The sequence below is a fragment of the Coregonus clupeaformis genome, chromosome 3, assembly GCF_020615455.1.
Source record: "Coregonus clupeaformis isolate EN_2021a chromosome 3, ASM2061545v1, whole genome shotgun sequence".
NCBI lineage: Eukaryota > Metazoa > Chordata > Actinopteri > Salmoniformes > Salmonidae > Coregonus > Coregonus clupeaformis.
Window position 1 is genome coordinate 38377463 of NC_059194.1, and position 20785 is coordinate 38398247.

General features: G+C 46.2%; 1 protein-coding gene across 1 annotated transcript in view; it reads right to left on the bottom strand.

The window, feature by feature from the left end:
• LOC121545074 (muscleblind-like protein 3) overlaps positions 1–20374 on the bottom strand; it is a 97008-nt gene extending 76634 nt beyond the window's left edge. Inside the window, exons 1-2 of the mRNA XM_041855445.1 lie at positions 20075–20374; positions 17576–18503 (exon numbers count right to left, since the gene is read on the bottom strand). Of these exons, the coding sequence (XP_041711379.1) occupies positions 17576–17758 (183 nt within the window). The 5' untranslated portion in view covers positions 17759–18503; positions 20075–20374. The remainder of the gene's footprint in view (positions 1–17575; positions 18504–20074) is intronic.
• Positions 20375–20785: the final 411 nt, after the last annotated feature.

Here is a 20785-nt window from a genome sequence, read left to right on the forward strand (position 1 = left end):
ATAGGGAAGGACATTCAATAAGCACAGCATTTAAACAAATGACTGAGAGAAATTGATGATAAAAAGATTGTGGGGTCTGTTTTGTTAGACTTCAGTGTGGCTTTTGACATTATCGATCATAGTCTGCTGCTGGAAAAACGTATGTGTTATGGCTTTACACCCCCTGCTATATTGTGGATAAAGAGTTACCTGTCTAACAGAACCCAAGTAGCAGCTGTCTAGGCCCCTTACTTTTTCAATCTTTACTAACGACATGCCACTGGCTTTGAGTAAAGCCAGTGTGTCTATGTATGCGGATGACTCAACACTATACACGTCAGCTACTACACCAACTGAAATGACTGCAACACTTAACAAAGAGCTGCAGTTCGTTTCAGAATGGGTGGCAAGGAATAAGTTAGTCCTACATTTTTCAAAAACTAAAAGCATTGTATTTGGGACAAATCATTCACTAAACCCTAAACCTCAACTAAATCTTGTCATGAATAATGTGGAAATTGAGCAAGTTGAGGTGACTAAACTGCATGGAGTAACCCTGGATAATAAACTGTCATGGTCAAAACATATTGACACAACAGTAGATAAGATGGGGAGAAGTCTGTCCATAATAAAACGCTGCTCTGCCTTCTTAACAACATTGTCAACAAGGCAGGTCCTACAGGCCCTGGTTTTGTCGCTGTTCAGTTGTGTGGTCAGGGCCACAAATAGGGAATTAGGAAAATTACAATTGTCTCAGAACAGGGCAGCACAGCTGGCCCTTAAAAGTACACAGAGCGCTAACATTAATGATATGCATGTCAATCTCTCATGGCTCAAAGTGGAGGAGAGATTGACTTCATCACTACTGAGCTGTCTGTTTAAACTACTAGCACACAGCTATCCCACAAGACATGTCAACAGAGGTCTCTTCACAATCCCCAAGTCCAGAACAGACTATGGGAGGCGCACCAGTTGTGGAAAAAGTACCCAATTCTCATACTTGAGTAAAAGTAAAGATACCTTAATATAACATGACTCAAGTAAAGTGAAAGTCACCCAGTAAAATACTACTTCAGTAAAATTCAAAAAATATTTGGTTTTAAATATATTTAAGTACCAAAAGTAAATATAATTGCTAAAATATACTTAAGTATCAAAAGTAAAAAGTATAAATAATTTCAAATCCCTTATATTCAGCAAACCAGACGGCACCATTTTCTTGTTTTTTAAATTTATGGATAGCCAAGGGCACACTCCAACACTCAGACATCATTTACAAACTAAGCATTTGTGCTTAGTGAGTCCGCCAGATCAGAGGAAGTAGGGATGACCAGGGATGTTCTCTTGATAAGTGCATGCATTGGACCATTTTCCAGTCCTGCTAAGCATTCAAAATGTAACGAGTACTTTTGGGTGTCAGGGAAAATGTATGGAGTAAAAAGTACACTATTTTCTTTAGGAATGTAGTGAAGTAAAAGTAAAAGTAGTCAAAAATATAAATAGTAAAGTATAGTACAGATACCCCAAAAAAACTACTTAAGTAGTACTTTAAAGTATTTTTACTTAAGTACTTTACACCACTGAGGCGCACAGTACTACATAGAGCCATGACTACATGGAACTCTATTCCACATCAGGTAACTGATGCAAGCAGTAGAATCAGATTTTTAAAAACAGATACAAATAACCCTTATGGAACAGCGGGGACTTTGAAGAGACCCACACAAAAGTACAGACACGCATATGCACACAAGCGCTAGCGCATGCACTCTACACACACGTACATTGTAATATTGTTGTATGGTGTTAAGTTCCTTGGCGTGCACATCACTGACAACCTGAAATGGTCCATCCACACAGACAGTGTGGTGAAGAAGGCGCAATAGCGCCTCTTCAACCTCAGGAGGCTGAAGAAATTCGGCTTGGACCATAAGACCCTCAAAAACTTCTATAGATGCACCATTGCGAGCATCCTGTCGGGCTGTATCAAAGCCTGGTATGGCAATTGCACCGCCCACAACCGCAGTGTCTCTACAACACATCACCGGGGGCACACTGCCTGTCCTCCAGGACATCTACAGCAACCGGTGTCACAGGAAGGCCAAGAAGATCATCAAGGACCTCAGCCACCTGAGCCACGCCCTGTTCACCCCACTACCATCTAGAACAGGGGTGGGCAACTCCTGTCCTCGGGGTCCTGATTGGTGTCACACTTTTGCCCCATCCCTAGCAAACAGAGCTGATTAAACTAATTGCATTCTAAACTTAAGATCATGATTAGGTGATTATTGGAGTCAGGTGTGTTTGCTGGGGCTGGGGCAAAACTGTGACACCAATCAGGCACCCAAGGACTGGAGGTGCCCACCCATGATCTAGAAGGCCCTTTGTACATAGTCATTGAACACTGGTCACTTTAATTATGTTTATATACTGTTTTACCCACTTCATATGTATATATTGTATTCTAGACAAGGCTCATCCTATATTGAATTTAACTTAAGTTTTAGTCATTTAGCAGACGCATTTTCATACTTTTTTTGTACTATATAACTGCTGCTGTCCACACCTTTTCTATTCATATACTGTCCATACTATCTATACACACCATTATATACAGTGCCTTTGGAACGCATTCAGACTCCTTGACTTTTTCCACATTTTTATAGATTACAGCCTTATTCTAAAATGTATTAATAAATTAAACAAAGTACTGAGTAAAGGGTCTGAATACTTATGCGCAAAGATTTCTACAAACCTGTTTTCACTTTGTCATTATGGGGTATTGCGTGTATATTGCTGACATAATAAAAAAAAAAATCTATTTTAGAATAAGGCTATAACGTAACAAAATGTGGAAGAAGTCAAGGGGTCTGAATACTTTCCCGAAGGCACTGTCAAGTGTGGGACCTTATGTAGACAGGTGTGTGCCTTTCCAAATCATGTACAATTAATTTAATTTACTACAGGTGGATTCCAATCAAGTTGTAGAAACATCTCAAGGATGATCAATGGAAACAGGATGCACCTGAGCTCAATTTCGAGTCTCATAGTAAAGGGTCTGAATACTTATGTAAATAATAATTATTTAATTTTTTATATATATATAAATTAGCAAAGATTTCTACAAACCTGTTTTTGCTTTGTCATTATGGGGTATTTTGTGTAGATTGATGAGAAAAATTTTTTTTAATCAATTTTAGCATAAGGTCTGAATACATTCCGAATGTGCTGTATATTTTTGAATGCGTGCGGTCCAGCACTGGATACCAGCCTGTTACCGGAACGCATCTTACAGCCTAAACAAATTAAATCAAATGTTATTTGTCACATGCGCCAAATACAACAGGTGTAGACCTTACCGTGAAATGCTTCTTACGAGTCCTTAACCAACAATGCAGTTCAAGAAAATATTTACTGAATAAACTAAAGTAAAAAATAAAATATAAAGTAACACAATAAAATAACAATAACGAGGCTATATACAGGGGGGTACCGGTACTGAGTCAATGTGCGGGGGTACAGGTTAGTCAAGGTAATTTGTACATGTAGGTAGGGGTAAAGTGACTATGCATAGATAATAAACAGTGAGTAGCAGCAGTGTAAAAACAAAGGGGGGGCGGGGGGGGGTGTCAATGTTAATAGTCCGGGTGGCCATTTGATTAATTGTTCTGCAGTCTTATGGCTTGGGGGTAGAAGCTGTTAAGGAGCCTTTTGGACCTAGACTTGGTGCTCTGGTACTACTTGCCGTGCGGTATCAGAGAGAACAGTCCATGACTTGGGTGACTAGAGTCTTTGACCATTTTTGGGGCCTTCCTCTGACACCGCCTAGTATATAGGTCCTGGATGGCAGGAAGCTTGGCCCCAGTAATGTACTGGGCCGTACGCACTACCCTTACGGTCGGATGCCAAGCAGTTGCCATACCAGGCTGTGATGCAACCGGTCAGGATTCTCTCGATGGTGCAGCTGTAGAACTTTTTGAGGATCTGGGGATCCATACCAAACAAGGGGCACTGCCAATCGGGGTATGTCACTGATTGCCGGAGCCCCAGAACCCAGAGTGGACCAGGCTTCAGGCATACTTTGGCGCATAAACACAGTTGTGTTAACCCAAAGTTCCACAGTGTTCACGGGTGTCAAAAGTGTTGCATCTCCTACATGTGGGTTCATTGAAAAGTGTCCCTTGTCCACATTCAGACACATGGTGGTTGATAATGTTCACATTTTTAATTGTTTTGTCATTTAGCAGACGCTCTTATCCAGAGCGACTTACAGTTAGTGAGTGCATACATTTTTCATACTGGCCCCCCATGGGAAACGAACCCACAACCCTGCCGTTGCAAGCGCCATGCTCTACCAACTAAGCTACAGGGGACCAATGGCGCTCATGCGCAGTGTTGCTCTGGATCATGCGAACAGTAATGTCGGGGCACAGGCTACAACTTGTTGCGTGTCCCCCACGCTTCTGCGGCGTCATCACATCGACTGTTCCCGAGGCCTGTTCCCATTTTGAGGGAAGGAATATCCTCCCGTCTCCAGACGCGGGCAATCCGAGTGGTTTCTATGTCGAAACCTGGACAGCTGGTACAGCCGGTATTTGGTCAGAACTGGCAATATTTATGGTGGTGGTGGCATACATCAACAGACGATGAGAGACAGATGGTTTCTCTCCCTCCTAGCCTTTGTCCTCCCCATTGCTGTGGAGCAGTGCGCACAGGCTCTCGCTACAGGTGATGTATGTCCCCGGTTGCCTCAACTCGGTCGCAGATCTTCTATCCAGGTGAGGCCCTCTCTCTTAGGAGTGGTGGGCACACCCCTGGGTGTTCTCCTAGTTAGGGGAAATATTTGGCAGGGCCGACAAAGATCTTTACGCATTGCGAGGAAGCGCGCTTTGTTTCTTTCGATGAGGGACTTGAGGGCTTCATTGGGACCGGACGCACTGGAGCACCAGTGGCCTCTGACACATTTCCCTCGTGGAGCTTGTTCAGGTACATCACCTGTTTGGCCCCGCACTGCCCGTTCCTGTGCTCGGTGAAGACGGTATTAAATTGAAGTAATGAAGGTGGGGCTTCCAGCGAGGCGCGGATTTCATTGGCCTTGTCAGGTGTGATTTTAGATCCTTCAACCGAAGTTGCGAGGGTGTGGCTCCCCATAGTATGCTGTACCTCGTTTCCCTCCTTAAGGAAACAGTAGTTTTAGTCATACATTTACGATCTGCATTAAACAAAACATATGCTATGCAAGCATTTACAGCAAAGACTACACTTCTCTGACTAACAAATATAGGCTATGATAGGCTATGGAGGGGGGTTCCTGCCTCCCTTCCCCCAACACGTTGACAGTCAGCCTGGCCAGATAGACAGGGCTAATGGGGATCAGCAAGAGAGGAGATGAGAGGAGAGCACTGCAGAGAAGATGTTAGATATGGAGAGGACAATGAGGAGGCCATTAGGAGATAAACCCATAAATTAGCAGCATTTGTAGAGGGAGGAGGAGAGGAAGGAAAGAGAAAGGATGGAATAGATGGATTGCACAAGGGAACATAACTGGTTTCCTTCTTCTTCAAAGTGAAGAAGGAAAAGTGAAAACAAAAGTCAGTCAAGCTACACTGTTATAAAATTGATATGGCCTTAGTGAGGACTGGAAAGCAACATTTAAAAAGGACAGAAGTGTGTGTGGGTGCTGTGACTGCTGATAAAGAGAGAGCCATATTGATCTTCAGTCGTCACTCACACACACACTTTCTCAAAGCAACACTGCAGTGACCCTGAAGCCTCAGACAGAGGCAGCCAAACACTCACTGCCTTTCACATACCACTTGATCTCCCTTGATACTAATAAGCATCTCACTTCTCTTAACCGCCAATACAACCGATACAGAAAGCAAGCTGTTTTAGCTCTGTGCTAAAAACAGCAGTGCAACTCACTCACACATTTCAAATTGAACTGTCCAATGGGTAGGCACTACTCAACACACAGACACACACATACAGTGCCTTCGGAAAGTATTCAGACCCCTTGACTTTTTCCACATTTTGTTACGTTACTGCCTTATTCTAAAATGGATTAATAAAAAAAAATTCCTCACCAATCTACACACAATACTCCACAATGACAAAGTGAAAACAGGTTTTTAGAAATGTTTGCAAATGTAATCAAAATAAAAAACCGAAATACCTAATTTGGATTTCATGTGATGGACATACACAAAATAGTCCAAATTGGAGAAGTGAAATGAAAAAAAAGAAAAAAAAAGAAATAACGGAAAAGTGGTGCATGCATACAGTGAGGGAAAAAAGTATTTGAACTCCTGCTGAATTTGTACGTTTGCCCACTGACAAAGACATGATCAGTCTATAATTTTAATGGTAGGTTTATTTGAACAGTGAGAGACAGAATAACAACAAAATAATCCAGAAAAACGCATGTCAAAAATGTTATAAATTGATTTGCATTTTAATGAGGGAAATAAGTATTTGACCCCTCTGCAAAACATGACTAAGTACTTGGTGGCAAAACCCTTGTTGGCAATCACAGAGGTCAGACGTTTCTTGTAGTTGGCCACCAGGTTTGCACACATCTAAGGAGGGATTTTGTCCCACTCCTCTTTGCAGATCTTCTCCAAGTCATTAAGGTTTCGAGGCTGACGTTTGGCAACTCGAACCTTCAGCTCCCTCCACAGATTTTCTATGGGATTAAGGTCTGGAGACTGGCTAGGCCAATCCAGGACCTTAATGTGCTTCTTCTTGAGCCACTCCTTTGTTGCCTTGGCCGTGTGTTTTGGGTCATTGTCATGCTGGAATACCCATCCACGATCCATTTTCAATGCCCTGGCTGAGGGAAGGAGGTTCTCACCCAAGATTTGACGGTACATGGCCCCGTCCATCGTCCCTTTGATGCAGTGAAGTTGTCTTGTCCCCTTAGCAGAAAAACACCCCCAAAGCATAATGTTTCCACCTCCATGTTTGACGGTGGGGATGGTGTTCTTGGGGTCATAGGCAGCATTCCTCCTCCTCCAAACATGGCGAGTTGAGTTGATGCCAAAGAGCTCGATTTTGGTCTCATCTGACCACAACACTTTCACCCAGTTCTCCTCTGAATCATTCAGACGTTCATTGGCAAACTTCAGACAGGCCTGTATATATGCTTTCTTGAGCAGGGGGACCTTGCGGGCGCTGCAGGATTTCAGTCCTTCACGGCGTAGTGAGTTACCAATTGTTTTCTTGGTGACTATGGTCCCAGCTGCCTTGAGATCATTGACAAGATCCTCCTGTGTAGTTCAGGGCTGATTCCTCACCGTTCTCATGATCATTGCAACTCCACGAGGTGAGATCTTGCATGGAGCCCCAGGCTGAGGGAGATTGACAGTTATTTTGTGTTTCTTCCATTTGCGAATAACCGCACCAACTTTTGTCACCTTCTCACCAAGCTGCTTGGCGATGGTCTTGTAGCCCATTCTAGCCTTGTGTAGGGCTACAATCTTGTCCCTGACATCCTTGGAGAGCTATTTGGTCTTGGCCATGGTGGAGAGTTTGGAATCTGATTGATTGATTGCTTCTGTGGACAGGTGTATTATATACAGGTAACAAGGTGAGATTAGGAGCACTGCCTTTAAGAGTGTGCTCCTAATCTCAGCTCGTTACCTTTATAAAAGACACCTGGGAGCCAGAAATCTTTCTGATTGAGAGGGGGTCAAATACTTATTTCCCTCATTAAAATGCAAATCAATTGATAACATTTTTGACATGCGTTTTTCAGGATATTTTTGTTGTTATTCTGTCTCTCACTGTTCAAATAAACCTACCATTAAAATTATAGACTGATCATTTCTTTGTCAGTGGGCAAACGTACAAAATCAGCAGGGGTTCAAATACTTTTTTCCCTCACTGTATGTATTCACCCCCTTTGCTATGAAGGACCTAAATAAGATCTGGTGCAACCAATTACCTTCAGAAGTCACATAATTAGTTAAATAAAGTCCACCTGTGTGCAATCTAAGTGTCACATGATCTGTCACATGATCTCAGTATATATACACCTGTTCTGAAAGGCTCCAGAGTCTGCAACACCACTAAGCAAGGGGCACCACCAAGCAAGCGGCACCATGAAGACCAAGGAGCTCTCCAAACAGGTCAGGGACAAAGTTGTGGAGAAGTACAGATCAGGGTTGGGTTATAAAAAAATATCCGAAACTTTGAACATCCCACGGAGCACCATTAAATGCATTATTAAAAAATTGAAAGAATATGGCACCACAACAAACCTGCCAAGAGAGGGCCGCCCACCAAAATTAAAGGACCAGGCAAGGAAGGCATTAATCAGAGAAGCAACAAAGAGACCAAAGAAAACCCTGAAGGAGCTGCAAAGCGCCACAGCGGAGATTGGAGTATCTTTCCATAGGACCACTTTAAGCCATACACTCCACAGAGCTGGGCTTTACGGAAGAATGGCCAGAAAAAAAGCCATTGCTTCTAATGGACATTAGACCGGTGGAAATCTGTCCTTTGGTCTGATGAGTCCAAATTTGAGATTTTTGGTTCCAACCGCCGTGTCTTTGTGAGACGCAGAGTAGGTGAACGGATGATCTCCGCATGTGTGGTTCCCACCGTGAAGCATGGAGGAGGAGGTGTGATGGTGTGGTGATGTTTTGCTGGTGACACTGTCAGTGATTTATTTAGAATTCAAGGCACGCTTAACCAGCATGGCTACTACAGCATTCTGCAGCAATATGCCATCCCATCTGGTTTGCACTTAGTGGGACTTTCATTTATTTTTCAACAGGACAATGGCTCAAAACACACCTCCATGCTGTGTAAGGGCTATTTCACCAAGGAGAGTGATGGAGTGCTGCATTAGATGACCTGGCCTACACAATCACCCAACCTCAACCCAATTGAGATGGTTTGGGATGAGTTGGACCGTAGAGTGTAGGAAAAGCAGCCAACAAGTGCTCAGCATATGTGGGAACTCCTTCAAGACTGTTGGAAAAGCATTCCAAGTGAAGCTGGTCAAGAGAATGCCAAGAGTGTGCAAAGCTGTCATCAAGGCAAGAATAATATAAAATATAAAATATATTTTGATTTCTTAAAACGTTTTTGGTTACTACATGATTCCATATGTGTTATTTCATAGTTTTGATGTCTGCACTATTATTCTACAATGTAGAAAATAGTAAAAATAAAGAAAAAACGCTTGAATGAGTAGGTGTGTCCAAACCTTTGACTGGTACTGTATATATACACTCACACACTCAGACACCAACCCACATGCACGTACACACAGACACACACACACACACAATATTTAGAAAGCCACAGTGATAAGGCTATCCACCAGATATAGCTGCATCACTACTCTTCTAAGTGTGTTTAATGGTGTGTGTCTTTCTGTGGTAGTGTTGCAGTCTCGGGTCTGAGGTGAGAGGGGCCTCAGACAGGGAGCAGCTACAGTGGTTCTTCTAAATTCTAAAAGGTTCTTGAAATGTATGAAAGCCTGCAGATATGTCCCTTTCATAGCACACAGCAAATTGGTGTCAGCGTCTGGGTGAAGTGGTGAAACGGAATCAGGCGCAGGACACAGAACTGAGAAAATGAATGGATTTACTAAACAAAAGTAAACCATAACAAACCCTCCACGCAGGGAAGAGCAGAACAACAGCTCACCAAACGACGTAAGACAATGGACAATCACGCACAAACTCAGGAGGGAAAACAGAGGTAATTATAGGGACACAAATAAGCATAATGGGTAACAGGTGCGATAAATAAAGACAAGACTAGTGTAACACAGAAACATCGATCGGTGGCAGCTAGTACTCCGGTGACGACGAACGCCGAAGCCTGCCCGAGCATGGAGGAGGGGCAGCCTTGGCTGTATTCGTGACAATGGAGAGACACATGGAACGAGGGGTTAATACGGTAATCAGAGGGGAGTTGTAATCTATAACAAACCTTGTTCAACCTCCTCAGGACTTTAAAGGGCCCCACAAACTGCCGACCCAGCTTCCGGCAGGGCAGGCGAAGGGGCAGGTTTCGGGTCGAGAGCCAGACCCAGTCCCCCGGTGCATACACCGGAGCCTCACTGCGGTGGCGGTCGGCACTCGCCTTCTGTCTCCTAATAGCCCTTTGCAGGCGTACATGGGCAGCGTTCCATGTCTCCTCCGAGCGCCGAAACCATTAATCCACCGCAGCTGCCTCGATCTAGCACTGATGCCATGGTGCCAGGACTGGCTGGTAACCTAGTACACACTGAAAGGGAGACAGGTCAGTGGAGGAGTGGCGGAGGGAATTTTGTGCCATGTCTGCCCAGGGGATGTAAACTGACCAATCCCCCTGCCGGTCCTGGCAATATGACCTCAGAAACCTACCCACATCCTGGTTTACTCTCTCCACCTGCCCATTACTCTTGGGGTGAAACCCTGAGGTCAGGCTGACCGAGACCCTCAGATGGTCCATGAACGCCTTCCAGACCCTTGATGTAAACTGGGGACCCCGATCAGACACTATATCCTCAGGTATCCCGTAGTGCCGGAAGACATGTGTAAACAGGGCCTCCGCGGTCTGTAGGGCAGTAGGGAGACCGGGCAAAGGAATTAGACGACAGGACTTAGAAAACCGATCCACAACGACCAGGATTGTGGTGTTACCTTGTGACGGAGGAAGATCCTTAACAAAGTCCACCGATAGGTGTGACCACGGCCGTTGCGGAACGGGGAGAGGTTGTAATTTCCCTCTGGGCAGGTGTCTAGGTGCCTTGCACTGGGCGCACACCGAACAGGAAGAAACATAAACCCTCACGTCCTGAACTAAGGTAGGCCACCAGTACTTCCCACTAAGACAGCTCACTGTCCGACTGATGCCAGGATGGCCAGAAGAGGGTGACGTGTGAGCCCAATAGATCAAACGATCGCGAACCTCAGACGGAACGTACACACGACCCACTGCACACTGGGGGAGAGTGGGCTCATTGCGTAACGCCCGCTCGATGTCTGTGTCAACCTCCCATACCACCGGTGCCACCAGACAAGAAGCCGGAAGTATGGGAGTGGGCTCCCTGGTCTGCTCCTCTGAGTCATACAGCCGGGACAGAGCGTCTGCCTCAGCATTCTGGGAACCTGGTCTGTACGATAGGGTGAACACAAAACGCATGAAAAACATGGCCCACCTTGCCTGACGAGGTTTCAGTCTCCTCGCTGCCCGTATGTACTCCAGATTGCGGTGGTCAGTCAAAATGAGAAAAGGGTGTTTTGCCCCCTCAAGCCAATGTCTCCACACCTTAAGAGCTTTCACAACAGCTAACAGCTCCCGGACCCCCACATCATAGTTTTGCTCCGCCGGGCTGAGCTTCTTCGAAAAGAAAGCACAGGGGCAGAGTTTGGGAGGCGTACCCGAGCGCTGAGACAGTACAGCTCCTATCCCAGCCTCGGACGCGTCTACCTCGACTGTGAATTGCAAGGAAGGATCCGGATGAGCCAGCACGGGAGCCGATGTGAACAGCGCCTTCAGCTGACCAAAAGCCCTGTCCGCCTCAGCTGACCACTGCAGGCGCACCGGTCCGCCCTTCAGCAAAGAGGTTATGGGAGCTGCTACCTGACCAATGCCCCGGATAAATCTCCGGTAGTAGTTGGCAAACCCCAAAAATCGCTGAACCTCCTTTACCGTGGTAGGAGTCGGCCAATTACGCACGGCTGAAATGCAGTCACAATCCATCTCGACCCCTGACTCTGACAGGCGGTATCCTAAGAAAGAGATGGACTGTTTGAAGAACAGACATTTCTCAGCCTTAACGTACAGGTCATGCTCCAACAGTCTACCAAGCACCTTGTGCACCAGGGACACATGCTCGTCGCATGTAGTGGAGTAGATGAGAATATCATCTATATACACCACTACACCCTGTCCGTGCAGATCCCTGAAAATCTCATCGACAAAGGATTGAAAGACTGAGGGAGCATTCATCAACCCGTACGGCATGACGAGGTACTAATAGTGACCAGAGGTGGTACTAAATGCCGTCTTCCACTCGTCCCCTTCCCGGATACGAACCAGATCGCGCTCCTGAGGTCAAATTTTGTGAAGAAGCGCGCCCCGTGCAATGACTCCATCATACTAGCTATGAGAGGTAGAGGATAGCTGTATTTTATGATTATCTGATTTAGACCTCGATAGTCAATGCACGGGCGTAAACCTCCATCCTTCTTCTTCACAAAAAAGAAACTCGAGGAGGCAGGGGAAGTGGAGGGCCGAATGCATCCCTGTCCCAGAGATACGGTGACATACAGTGGGGAGAACAAGTATTTGATACACTGTCGATTTTGCAGGTTTTCCTACTTACAAAGCATGTAGAGGTCTGTAATTTTTATCATAGGTACACTTCAACTGTGAGAGACGAAATCTAAAACAAAAATCCAGAAAATCACATTGTATGATTTTTAAGTAATTAATTTGCATTTTATTGCATGACATAAGTATTTGATACATCAGAAAAGCAGAACTTAATACTTGGTACAGAAACCTTTGTTTGCAATTACAGAGATCATATGTTTCCTGTAGGTCTTGACCAGGTTTGCACACACTGCAGCAGGGATTTTGGCCCACTCCTCCATACAGACCTTCTCCAGATCCTTCAGGTTTCGGGGCTGTCGCTGGGCAATACGGATTTTCAGCTCCCTCCAAATATTTTCTATTGGGTTCAGGTCTGGAGACTGGCTAGGCCACTCCAGGACCTTGAGATGCTTCTTACGGAGCCACTCCTTAGTTGCCCTGGCTGTGTGTTTCGGGTTGTTGTCATGCTGGAAGACCCACCCACGACCCATCTTCAATGCTCTTACTGAGGGAAGGAGGTTGTTGGCCAAGATCTCGCGATACATGGCCCCATCCATCCTCCCCTCAATACGGTGCAGTCGTCCTGTCCCCTTTGCAGAAAAGCATCCCCAAACAATGATGTTTCCACCTCCATGCATCACGGTTGGGATGGTGTTCTTGGGGTTGTACTCATCCTTCTTCTTCCTCCAAACACGGCGAGTGGAGTTTAGACCAAAAAGCTCTATTTTTGTCTCATCAGACCACATGACCTTCTCCCATTCCTCCTCTGGATCATCCAGATGGTCATTGGCAAACTTCAGACGGGCCTGGACATGCGCTGGCTTGAGCAGGGGGACCTTGCGTGCGCTGCAGGATTTTAATCCATGACGGCGTAGTGTGTTACTAATGGTTTTCTTTGAAACTGTGGTCCCAGCTCTCTTCAGGTCATTGACCAGGTCCTGCCGTGTAGTTCTGGGCTGATCCCTCACCTTCCTCATGATCATTGACGCCCCACGAGGTGAGATCTTGCATGGAGCCCCAGACCGAGGGTGATTGACCGTCATCTTGAACTTCTTCCATTTTCTAATAATTGCACCAACAGTTGTTGCCTTCTCACCAAGCTGCTTGCCTATTGTCCTGTAGCCCATCCCAGCCTTGTGCAGGTCTACAATTTTATCCCTGATGTCCTTACACAGCTCTCTGGTCTTGGCCATTGTGGAGAGGTTGGAGTCTGTTTGATTGAGTGTGTGGACAGGTGTCTTTTATACAGGTAACGAGTTCAAACAGGTGCAGTTAATACAGGTAATGAGTGGAGAACAGGAGGGCTTCTTAAAGAAAAACTAACAGCTCTGTGAGAGCCGGAATTCTTACTGGTTGGTAGGTGATCAAATACTTATGTCATGCAATAAAATGCAAATTAATTACTTAAAAATCATACAATGTGATTTTCTGGATTTTTGTTTTAGATTCCGTCTCTCACAGTTGAAGTGTACCTATGATAAAAATGACAGACCTCTACATGCTTTGTAAGTAGGAAAACCTGCAAAATCGGCAGTGTATCAAATACTTGTTCTCCCCACTGTATGTCTCCATAGCCACCATCTCCTCCTGTGACAGAGGATACACGTGACTCCTGGGAAGTGCAGCGCCCTCCCGGAGATCTATCGCACAATCCCCTCGTTGATGGGGTGGTAATTGAGTCGCCTTCTTTTTACAGAAGGCAAGAGCCAAATCGGCATATTCTGAGGACCCTGATCCGGACGTCCGCGGGTGGCCAACAGGTTATCCAGCCGGATCGATAAATCTACCAGCTGGTCCAGGTGTAGATTCGTGTCCCTGCAGGCCAGCTCCCTACAAACGTCCTCAACGTAGACTGCATCGGTAGTGGTCAATCAGTGCCCTCTCATTCCATCCCGCGCAGGCTGCCAGTGTCCTGAACTCCAGGGCGTAGTCCTGTGTGCTCCTCCTCCCTTGTCTGAGGTAAAACAGACGCTCCCCGCCGCTCTGTCCTCCGGCGGATGATCGAATACTGCCCGGAAACGGCGGGTGAAATCCTCATAATGTACGGACTCAGCGTCTATTCCACCCCACTCCGCATTGGCCCATTCCAGCGCTCTGCCCGACAGACAGGAGATGAGGGCGGACACGCTCTCGTATCCCGAGGGAGCTGGGTGGATGGTTGCCAGGTAGAGCTCCACCTGGAGCAGGAAACCCTTACACCCGGCAGCAGTCCCATCATATTCCCTCGGGAGCGAGAGCCGAATTCCACTGGATCCAGGGTTTGATGGTCTTGATGGGGGAGAAATTGGAGGAGGAGGAAGTGTAGGAAACACACTTCTCTCCCATCGATCCATGGTGTTCACCACTCGATCCATAGCCGACCCTAAAGCCTGCAGCATGGTCGAGTGTTGCTGGATGCGTTCCTCCACCGAGCCGCTTGGATCGGACGTGCCTGCTGACTCCATAGGTGGTGCGTGATTCTGTCAGCGTCTGGGTGAAGTGGTGAAACAGAATCAGGTGCAGGACACAGAACTGAGAAAATGGATGGATTTACTAATAACTTTCTGTATACCAGGTGGTGTGGGTTAACAAACCCTCCACGCAGGGAAGAGCAGAACAACAGCTCACCAAACGACGTAAGACAACGGACTCGGTCTCAACCTTTAAGTCTTTACTGAAGACTTATCTCTTCAGTAGGTCATATGATTGAGTGTAGTCTGGCCCAGGAGTGTGAAGGTGAACGGAAAGGCTCTGGAGCAACGAACAGCCCTTGCTGTCTCTGCCGGGCCGGTTCCCCTCTCCACTGGGGTTCTCTGCCTCTAACCCTGTTGCAGGGGCTGAGTCACTGGCTTGCTGGTGCTCTTTCATGCCGTCCCTGGGAGGGGTGCGTCACTTGAGTGGGTTGAGTTACTGACGTGATCTTCCTGTCTGGGTTGGCGCCCCCCTTGGTTTGTGCTGTGGTGGAGACCTCTGTGGGCTATACTCGGCCTTGTCTCAGGATTGTAAGTTGGTGGTTGAGGATATCCCTCTAGTGGTGCGGGGGGCTGTGCTTTGGCAGAGTGGGTGGGGTTATATCCTTCCTGTTTGGCCCTGTCCGGGGTTTCTTCGGATGGGGCCACAGTGTCTCCGGACCGCTCCTGTCTCAGCCTCCAGTATTTATGCTGCAGTAGTTTATGTGTCGGGGGGCTGGGGTTAGTTGGTTATACCTGGAGTACTTCTCCTGTCTTATCCAGTGTCCTGTGTGAATTTAAGTATGCTCTCTCTAATTCTCTCGTTCTCTCTTTCTCTCTGAGAACCTGAGCCCTAGGACCATACGTCAGGACTACCGGGCATGATGACACCTTGCTGTCCCCAGTCCGCCTGGCCTTGCTGCTATTCCAGTTTCAACTGTTCTGCCTGCGGTTCACGAAACCCCTACCTGTCCCAGACCTGCTGTTTTCAACTCTTAATGATCGGCTATGAAAAGCCAACTGAGAGACCTGAGCACCTAGGACCATACGTCGGGACTACCGGCCGTGGTGACTCCTTGCTGTCCCCAGTCCGCCTGGCCTTGCTGCTATTCCAGTTTCAACTGTTCTGCCTGCGGTTATGGAACCCCTACCTGTCCCAGACCTGCTGTTTTCAACTCTTAATGATCGGCTATGAAAAGCCAACTGAGATTTATTCCTGATTATTATTTGACCATGCTTGTCACTTATGAACATTTTTGAACATCTTGGCATGGTTCTGTTATAATCTTCACCCGGCACAGCCAGAAGAGGACTGGCCACCCCTCATAGCCTGGTTCCTCTCTAGGTTTCTTCCTAGGTTTTCGCCTTTCTAGGGAGTTTTTCCTAGCCACCGTGCTTCTACACCTGCATTACTAGCTGTTTGGGGTTTTAGGCTGGGTTTCTGTACAGCACTTCGAGATATTAGCTGATGTAAGAAGGGCTATATAAAATAAAATTGATTGATTGATTGAATCACGCACAAACTCAGGAGGGAAAACAGAGGTAATTATAGGGACACAAATAAGCATAATGGGTAACAGGTGTGATAAATAAAGACAAGACTAGTGTAACACAGAAACATCGATTGGTGGCAGCTAGTACTCCGGTGACGACGAACGCCGAAGCCTGCCCGAGCAAGGAGGAGGGGCAGCCTCGGCTGTATTCGTGACAATTGGCCAGTGTTAACTAGTGTTGATTTTTCCGTGTACCATTTATAGTGTTGATTCAGGAGTTCAATTAACACTAAGAATTACACATCACTTTGCAAGCCAGCATAATGTGACTTTTAGGCCCGATGTGGCCTGTAAACCATGAATTTCAGTCCAATGTATTAGGGTAAAACTAGACCCTCAAAATAAGGCCTTATGAAATATGTATTGTATTGTCTTAGAATAGAATACAATGAATAAAATGTTAATGATAACATATTCACTTAGGATCTCACTTGGTGAAGGCCACAGGACTGAAAATGAATGAACGCAACAACCATGTCTCTGTTACTAGCGAACACAGTCATGGGTGGTACTGGTAACAAATAAATTCACTCGAAAGGCACCCTGGGAAATATGCAAATAAGGCTATAGTGTTAAAAGAACCACCACATTTTAAAGAACCATATGATTTAAGTTCTTTACAGAACCTAATAGATGTCTACAAATAACCATGCATGAAAGAGTTCTATAAAGAACCTTTATCAATGCAGTTCCAAAGAACCATAATTGTTTTTTTGTAGAACCTTTTATGATGGTTCCTTATGGAACCAATAAATGGTTCTTTGGAGCTCTTGTTTTTTGTATGGTTCTTCAAAGAACCATCCCATTTAAGGTTCTTCAGATAAACTAAAATGGTTCCCCTATGACATCGCTCTGAAGAACCTTATTTGATTCCAACTGGAACCTTTATTTTTAGGAGTGTAGTCAGTAAAATGTCCTCAGAGGGCAAACTGATTCATAGATAGCGACAAGAGAAAGGCACAGAGGGTCGGTGTGGCTGAAGAGTGTCTCTGGTCTTGACGCATCTTTAAAATCAGCTTACAAGTCGACTTCCCCTTCACGGGTCTAAACAGTGTGTTTTAAGCTGATGTACTGTATATCCTCCATTCTTAAGCAAAACTTCAAAACTATTGTCTATTACTAATCCATTAGCAGGCCTAGTTGATGAATTTCAAAAACGATTAACAGGTAGGTTGTGTGGTGTGTGTCTGTGAGAGAAAGACAGAGTTATAAGAGAGAGTTTTCCCTTACGTCATTATCAAACAGTGCCTGTTGGGTGTGTGTGTGCGTGTTGTCTGTGATGCCTACTGTTACCTTGAGTGAGTCGAAGCAGGCGATGACTCTGCCGTTCTCCACGTGGCAGCTCCTGGCCGGGTGGGTGAACTTACACTCAGCGTCCGAGCGGGAGCAGGTACCCCTCTGAAACTCTCGACACCCCTCTAGGGTCAGCCACTTAGTGTCCCGGCCCATGGCCATACTTCCCATACTGACTGCCATCACAGCCCCTCAGGACAGGAGGGGGCAAGTGGGTACGGATGTAGGGGTGGACAAAATTGGTAACAACAAAAAACACTGATGCAGATTAACATTTACTCCTTGGCAAGATAAGAGGAGATGAGAATGTGTGAGAGAGAAAAATATCCTGGATACAAATGAACAGCTGGTCCTTTGGGAATTACTGAGTTTATGGGTATGTGGGCTTGAGTAGTTGTTTTTTCTTGGGTAAGTGCGGGTCCCAGATCCACTGGTGATGGGATGAGTTCTCAGAGCTAGACGGTGAGCAGAGGCCAGCTCTGTCTCATAGGAAAAGAGGAAATTGGGGCACCTCACCCTGGCATGCAAGGATTTGTAGTTCAGGCAGGCACTGTCCTAGAGCGAGAAGCACTCCAATGACAGCTTACACACTCACACAGAGTGCTGTGCTGTGCTCTACTCTCACCTAGTAGGGCAAGGAGCCTGTCCTACGCAGACAGCAGCAGTACACAGCGGCAGCAGACCGCCAGCCAGCCAAACACTCCCACAGCCACAACACTAACAGCAATGGACCAGACCAGAGCGTCAGGCACCCACTCACAGTCTTCTTAGGCACTTTGGAGTTCCACTTCTTCCTCTTATTTTAGTCTCTTTCTCATTCCTCCCTCTCCATGTTCCTTCCTTCCCAGGCTGTCTCTTGTCGTTTATCCTTCAGTCGTCGTCATCCTTTTCGTTGACCTCTTCATGTGTCCATCCTTGCCGTAAAAACCTGTATTTGGGTTGCAAGAAGAGACAGATGATAAAGATTAGTTGGCAGCCAGTTTAAAATAAAAAAGCAGAAAAGGGTTCCAGGGAAAGCAGGCATCCTGAAAGTAGAATATACCTATATTAGTATCCAACCTACACTGTCAACTTAAAACAGAGAGCGCAACCAAGATAGACTAGCAACGCATGGGTGATGAAGTCATACGTAGAGAGGGAGAGATAGAGATAAAAATTATGGAAAGAGAGAAACAAACAGATAGAGCAGATGGAGGGAGGGAGGCTGCAATGCACAGGAAAGGGCAAGCTATGTCTTGATTAATAGATACAAGGAGAGAGAAGGTGGGATGGAGGCAGGGGGAGAGAAAGAGGGAGGGAACAAAGAGAGAGCTAGCAAGAAAGAGACGTCACTTTAAGTCTCATGAGCTTCGCAGAACCGAAAGTAATTGACCAACTTGACATGAATCATGCTGCATTGTGTGCTGAAAAGAAGTGTCCTTGCATCGCCACAGGCTGGCGGGCTGAGACTGGCTACCCACACCAGCAGTCTGTACGCTGGAGTCACAGACAGTTATGAATATGAGGGGACAGGGGAAAAATAGGAGGAGTGACACAGCTGTAGCTGCTGTGCACAGATCGAGGCCACAGCCAATCAGCTCGAGCCTTGCAGGCAGGCAGAGAATGTGTCTAGCCAATGAGGATAGAGGTTGCATATTGATCCCCCCCAACCCCCCCCATGCCTCATGCCAGGATTTAACGAGGAGAATAAAGCGTGTCTGACTCTAAAGCCCTCTCTTCCTCTCTCAAGTGTGTGTGCACCTGTGTCCTGCCCAAACAGAGGGCTTCACTACAGTGTCTGACTCACAGAGGGAGAGAGGGAGAAAGAGAGAGGGGATGATGAGAGGAGAGGTTGTGACTGTACTGCTCCCAGTGAGGTGTGGTAGGGTTAAGTGTGGGCAGGGGGCGTAATATAATGAAGACAAAAGCTGGGCAAATGTTTGGTGAAGGTAAAGGACAGGTAAGTAAAGAAGGGGTGCATCCTAATAAACCCACATAGAAATCCCACAGTAACCCACACCACCTGGTATACAGTAAGTCTATGAGCGACACTTTGCAAACATTGGTACTACTAACTAGAATATATAACATGGTTGTAGACTGTAGACAGATGAGAAGAGAGAGGGAAGTGACAGGTGAATACATAACATGAAGGAGGCAGGAATAAAAGGGGAGAAAGGAAAATGAGTAGAAGAAGAGATTGGGGCAGATATTATCGGTCCACGTGTCTCATAGCGACAGACACAGACGGAAGGAGCAGTGGGGGGTGTGTATGTGTATGAGAGTGTTTCTGTTGTGTGTGAGAGTGCAGACAGAAAGCCATACGGAGAGCACTGCGGTGGAAGGAAAGAGAGAGAGAGAGAGAGAGAGAGAGAGAGAGAGAGAGAGAGAGAGAGAGAGAGAGAGAGAGAGAGAGAGAGAGAGAGAGAGAGAGAGAGAGAGAAAGAAAAAGAATGGGGAGAGGTGGGAATTGTATTATAACAGTCATCTTCAGATACAAGAACAAAGGCACATACTCACAAAAAAAGGGCTGAGAGATGAGAGGGTAGGATTGCTTGCTTAGGCATGCTGGTCTGTCTCACCGTCTCTCCCTCCTCCTCCAACTTCCTCTCATTCTGCTCGTCTGTCTCTTCCTCTCTCCCTGCTCCTCCACTTCTTCCTCTCATCCTAGCTACAGATCGATGGAGAGATTCCTCAGGGGGGCACAGGCTGTTCCTGCAGCCTTCAGCCCTGCCTATCCTGCATTCAGCCCCAGGTCATCTACCGTCAGGAGCCCCTGCTTACGCAGTACGTTTACACACCTACCTCCCTCAGAGCGCAGCCTTGCTCAGCAATATGCAGAAGCCAGTTAGTAGAAACGCTAGTGTTGTCACGATACCATAATTTGACTTTGATACCGATACCAGGTTTAGAATCACGATACTCAGGTGCGCAACTTTCACTGGGGACGGGGGGGGACATGTCCCCCCCACATTCTGAAATTGCATTTTTGTCCCCACCAGTTTTATAATTCTAATGTGATACAAAATGAGGCAACGGTGTGCTTTAGGACCATGCGAACGCCTCTGAGCGGTCAGATAGGCTGTTTGGAGAGTTTATCCGACATACAAAACAAACTAAAAATTATAATAATTATGTCCCTCCCCACTTCTAAAACCAAAGTTGTGCCCCTGACGATACTGGATTCCATCACATTACTCAATACCAAAACGATAACAAAATAATATCAAG